The sequence below is a fragment of the Rattus norvegicus genome, chromosome 8, assembly GCF_036323735.1.
Source record: "Rattus norvegicus strain BN/NHsdMcwi chromosome 8, GRCr8, whole genome shotgun sequence".
Classification (NCBI taxonomy): Eukaryota; Metazoa; Chordata; class Mammalia; order Rodentia; family Muridae; genus Rattus; species Rattus norvegicus.
Window position 1 is genome coordinate 62,793,121 of NC_086026.1, and position 6,060 is coordinate 62,799,180.

A 6,060-nucleotide genomic window follows, 5' to 3' on the forward strand; every position below is an offset into this window, starting at 1 on the left:
CAAGTTCAACGATGAAAAACTACTGCATTCTGGGGAGCCAAGACTAATCCTAAGAAGTAAAATATCCTAACATACCTAAACACCATGGCAGCTCTGTAACTTTGTGTTACTGTATACACAGAGAGCTGTGTCACACATAAATATTTATAAAGGTAGTTGTAACTAAGCCATTGATTTCTCAGCCGTTTAAGTCACTCTCTAGTCACACAAAAAAATCCTAAGAGCTATTTCTCATATCTCTCATGTCATATAAAGAACTTGTTAAAAGCCTCTTTAATGCCTAGCATGTGAGTCACATGTAACGTTACTGAGAATGAAAAATGATTTTAAACATCAAAACCTTACGAAAAGCACAGAACCCCTCCCACTGGTCAGCGGTTAAGAGTTTACCAGGATGTTCATGAAGAGTGAGGCCAAGGGTCCTTACAATGAAACCTATTTTTATTAGAGAATACCTATGCGTGTTCAACACATCCACGACAAGGGTTCTAACACGCGGTTAGGAACTCACCAGGTATGTCTGCTCATTTACCAGAACCAAGGATATGACCTTGAACACACACACCCAGAATATACTCAACAGGCCAGGAGCCATTTCCAACTGTTTACTGGGAGTGAGGTTCCATGTAAGAACTTAGTTTCGTAGAAGGTTACTAAGTGAACAAATATTTGTTTGTGAAAACGTAAGATTCTCATTTTGTCTTATAAAGACAAACAAGGTAGGTGCAAATTTGCACAGAGGAAAAAGAAATAAGCCATAAAGTTATGAACTGGAACTAAGGGTATGCAAAACTCAGACCTCAAATTCCATGTTATAAATTAATTTTTATAGTCAAGATCTATGTTTTGCTGACTGCTAATTGCACTCATGATCTCAGCACTTGGAAGGAAGACTATTTAGTACAGGCTAGCCCGGGCTACACAGGGAGAACCTATCTCAGTGAAGACGTTCCTGTTCCAGCCTATAATAACTCATAAGAATTACACCTAATGATATGCAAATACTTCCGAGTTTTAGTGCTTCAGCATCCATTCTGATTCTTCTCACAGCATGTTAAAAGAAAACACTGAGAAATCTGGGCACAGTAGACAGCGTGGGCCTCTTACTCCATGTACTCAGTGAGACTGCTTCAGCCTGGTCTGAGAACACATACGCACATATGCAGAATATATTAATATATTATACATATTCCTAAAATATTAGGACTGGGCTCAGATTATCTTCCAAAAACTTAATCTCAAGCCTTCCAAGTTACTGTTTCACTCTCACAGATCCAACACGGCAACACCAGACAGAACCCGAAGCTTCTGACTCACCATGTGTAGGTGTAGGGATTTAGTGAGATCGAGTGTGCTAGGATCGAGTAACATTAACAACTTTCTTCTAATATCAGCTCCTCTGAAAGACGCAGTCCGGCTCTGACATGCAGTTACAGAGAGGCACAAGAACCTGAGCATGTCTAAAAGAAGATGATCTTGTCTGGACAGCCAGTCAGCAGTTAGAGGATTCGCGGCACCTAAAAACGAAAGGCGCTTATTAACACCAGGAGAGGGAGGAGCACCGTAGACAGATTCGATCTCAGACGGCTTTCCAGCGTTCCACAGTCCAAATGATCTATTGTCTAGTTTCTCCTAAACTACTGTACATTTGAAGCTCTCCCATGAAGAATAAAATGAGAAACTCATAAATGTGATTTTTAAGATGAGAGTAGCTTAGAATGTGTAGTAAGGAGGAACAGTGAATTTGGTTCAACAAGTAAGGACGCTTGCACACAGCTGACAAAACTGATTTAGAAACCCAGAACCCACAGTGCACAGTTGGAGAGAACTGACTCCTAGAACACTGTCCGCCAATCTCCATGTGTGTGTGCCCACATTAACACACAAGGACACAGAAAAGAATAAAGACAATATATATATTTTTGAGTGCCCAGGCATGGTAGCACACACTCTTAATCTCAGATCATGCGAGGCAGAGGCTGATGGAGCTTCGTGAGTTTATTAGTCAGTCATAGTGAGTTCCAAGACAGAGCTACAGAGTAAAACGCTGTCTCGGGGGTGTGTGTGTGTGTGTGTGTGTGTGTGTGTGTGTGTGTGTGTGTGTGTGTGTGTGTGTACTTTTCGGTGAGGGCCCTCATGTGCCAAACGAATCTAAGATGGTGAAGGAAACTCAGAGCAGTAAGTACTTATTTACCAACAGCATTCTGGTTCTCTCCATAATCGTTTGCATCGCTCACAGTACTAGCAGAGTAATCGCTAAATAGATCTGTGGATGATGAACCCTGTGTCTCCATCAGACTTTCACCACCATCACCACCATCACCATCATCATCATCATCTCTCAACGAATGCTCCTCTCCATAGTCAAATGGCTTTTTCGTACAGGATGCCTTTAGAGAGGAGAAACAAAGATGTTTTCAACTTCTTTCAGAGGGACCTTAATTCACCATTTTGTAGGGAAGTGGATATATAAACTGGAATTTGTTTAGATAGTAAGATAATAACAAAACTTTAAAAATAATTTCTCACATGAAAAGCAGTATAGGCCAGCAAGATGGCTCACGGGATAAAGGTTCTTGCTGTCAGGTCTGATGACCGGAATTGAATCCCTGGAACCCACATGTGAGGAAGAGAATCAACTCCAGCAATTGTTCTCTGACTTCCACACGTGCACTGTGACACATGCACACACACATACACACAGAAATAAAGTAAATGTAATAAAAACAAAGTCCAGTAGTCATTCTGTATTGTATTTGCACATTCAAACACCACCATGTACCCACACACACAGAACAATACTTTGCAACATTTAATAAAAATGTTAAAAGCTAGCACTAGAAGTTGACAGAAGCATGGAAAGAGTATAAATTATTAGAATTTTTATGTAGGGCAATAGCAATAGCTTACATCCAAATCACATCCAAAATCAAAATTAAAGCTGGGCACAAAGGCATGTGCCTGTATTTCTACCTCTTTGGGTACTTGAACCATTTGAGCCTAGAGCTCAAGGCCAGCCTGGGCAGCACAAGCAAACAAACAAATAAGCAAACAAAAAAAAGGTCCTTAAAGGGGCTGGGGATTTAGCTCAGTGGTAGAGCGCTTGCCTAGAAAGCGCAAGGCCCTGTGTTCGGTCCCCAGCTCCGAAAAAAATAACCAAAAAAAAAAAAAAAAAAAAGTCCCTAAAATCATCATACATTCCCTTGAAAAAGCAAGTCCCTCTCTGGAATTTCTCTTGCAACCTTCAAGTACACCAATGTAAGAAGACAAAGCAGAAATGTAGGCGTCTCTGTGGCAGAGCTCTTGGTTAGAAGAGGAAGGCAACTGGAAATGTTAGGTAAGAGCGGATGGGTTTGGCAGGGGTATGTGCCCCTCAACAGACTGCCTGTGAGGCTTAGGCAGGATGACAACTATCCAAAATTCACCGCCAAACTGACAAAAGAAAAAGGCAAGAGCATGTTAAAATGTGTTGTTACTCCTTTAGAGATACACATGTACTACTCCCAAGGAGTGGAAAGCCATGAGTGTCCAATAGAGCACAGCAGTGTGGACCTCATAAATAACTATGGTAACAAGGAAAAACTTTGTCATGAAATAAAAAATACTGATGGTACAGAATATCTTTTTCATCCAGTGAACTACAAAAAGTAAACAATAAAATAAAAAAATGCATGTATAACATAAGTCCAGTGTCACAGAAGACAAAGTATAAATACCACAGTCAAAACATGTCCCAAGAAGACAAGGTGTTTCCCCTACTTTGGGATTTTTTTTTCTTACAGGAATAATTTTGGTGGGTATGGTAATGCACAGCTTTAATCCTAGCACTCAGGAGGCAGAGTCAGACCTCTGTGAGTTCAAGGCCAGCCTGGTGTACACAGCAAGTTCTAGGCTAGCCAAGCTGTCTTGATCAGTAAGTTGAATCTTTCAATTATTGAGTAGGAAACTAAAAGACAACTAAACTACCATGCCAGGTACTGATCTTAGGAACAAATCAGGGTGGAGAGATGGCTCAGCGGTTAAGAGCACTGACTGTTCTTCCAAAGGTCCTGAGTTCAACTCCCAGCAACCATGTTGTGGCTCACAACCACCTGTAATGGGATCTGATGCCCTTTTCTGGTGTGTCTGTAGACAGCAATAGTGTACTCATGTGTGTAAAATAAATAAATAAACCTTAAAAAAAAACAAAAAAAAATCAAATATATGTCCTCCTTAATGCAATAAGCTTATTAAAGGCTACACTTATTGACCAAAAATTCCAACATGCTATATACCATGAGATGCCTATCTATTCACTAGGTATTTCAACAAAAATTTGCAATTTAGGACTGGCAATGTAGGTCAGTGAGTAGAGGTTTTTTCATGCAAGCCCAACATCCTGAGTTCAGTCACTGATCTGAGAAATGACAGATGAGAACCCACTCCCTAGAGCTGTCCTGACTTCTGCACATACTGTAGTACACATGCGCTGGCTGGCTTGTGCTTGCTCAGGTCCCTTCGCTCGCTCGCACGCATGCACGCACGCTTTTACTGCATCTCAGAATCAAAGAAACTTAGTAGTAAAAAAGGCTTCATACTTACCAAGCTTTTACAAATATCTGCAATGTCATTCATGAGCTTGGACGTTAATAATCGCAGGAAAAAGCCAGAGGCTATCTTGTTTAGAGTGTGCTGTGGTTTGAAAGCAGACACAAGCAATGACTAAGCGAGGCGAATACATAGGTTTTGTAATACTACTTTCTGTACCTTGAACGAAATGTAGATAAGGAGTTCAGAACTGAGGCCACGTTATAAGTTAGGATACACTACCATCTTTCTTTTTTAAGAACAGGACTTATTAAGTCCATTTCAAGAGGGCAGTAAAATAGGGAGTAACCAGAACAGCAACTACAGCCTCATCTCTTTCCTTAAGGAAGTATCTTTGTGTTTATGCATCATTAAAGTACCGGCTACTGATCCTAAACGTAACAAGCCATTGGCTGTGAGGCTTATTCTATCATTTCATGTCTTCTATACTTATGTAAGTACAGGTGAGACACTAGAAAACAAAGCTAGATGCTACAGAGATAAAGCGGCCTGTGTACTAGCTCCAGATGCTGTTCCGTTTCCTGGCAGCAGTCTAGCATGGCTTAGCTACCCCAACAGGCAAAATCAAAGCAAGGATGACATACAATGGCACTTTTTCTACCGAATGTTGCCTAAGGTGACAAGGGTTAAAGGAAGGAACATCTGTACTAGTGTCATTTGTCTTTGGTGGCCCTCTACAGAATGAGCTCCGTCCTAGGATGGCGTTAATCATCTCTGTAGCATTCGTCCTCTGTGGTATACTTGTCATGAGAATAAAAAAATCACATATTGTTAACAATCAATGAAAGTATGCTAGCAATAAAAGACTCACCCCTATATGCATGTGTGTGTATATGTATATATGTATAGGTAATATATATTATATGTAATATATATTATTATTACATATTATGTAATTATATGTAATATGTAATTATATATATATATGTGATGCTAGGAAATTAAAGTTATGAAATTGTTTTATGAGAAACCAATATACTCTGAACTTTTTTATCATTAAATTTAGTTTTAGAAGATCATATAAACTTATAAATGGACCAAAACCACAACACCACTAAATAATATGTCCCATGAACAGGTTATACTATTAAGAAGACACTCTTACCTTGGTATGTCTACACAAGCAACTTGTACACAGATGTATCACACTTCTCAGTGAACCAACTCTGGACTCCTCATTTGTCTTATTTTTAAACAAAGAGATACTTTCCCCTGCACACTGCATCAGAGACTATTTAGAACAGAAGAAAAAAAGACAGATTCCAGTTGAAATAACAACTTAGTGTTTCTATTTTGAAATTTCATTTAAGAACAAAAATTCAATATATTTACAAACTGAATATGAAACTGGGATTTGGGCTGACTTTAGTACTTAAGGGTCCGAGGCCAGCTTGGGGTAAAAGCTGACTCCTGTACAGATAGTTCTGATGCTACAGTCCTGTTCCCCAATTGGATCTTGATCTGTCAGTAAAG

At 39.6% G+C, this 6,060-nt stretch overlaps 1 protein-coding gene across 8 annotated transcripts in view; it reads right to left on the bottom strand.

The window, feature by feature from the left end:
• The window catches only part of Atm (ATM serine/threonine kinase), a 104,102-nt gene that overhangs the window by 68,182 nt on the left and 29,860 nt on the right, over positions 1 to 6,060 (bottom strand). For all 8 annotated transcript variants that reach the window (XR_005487761.2, XM_039081069.2, XM_039081070.2 and 5 more), the window contains 4 exons: positions 5,693 to 5,818; positions 4,582 to 4,671; positions 2,195 to 2,390; positions 1,318 to 1,517 (listed from right to left, as the gene is read on the bottom strand). Coding sequence is in view for 7 of the 8 variants with exons in the window: in XM_039081069.2 (XP_038936997.1) it covers positions 1,318 to 1,517; positions 2,195 to 2,390; positions 4,582 to 4,671; positions 5,693 to 5,818 (612 nt within the window). In the remaining variant the exon portion in view is untranslated. The remainder of the gene's footprint in view (positions 1 to 1,317; positions 1,518 to 2,194; positions 2,391 to 4,581; positions 4,672 to 5,692; positions 5,819 to 6,060) is intronic.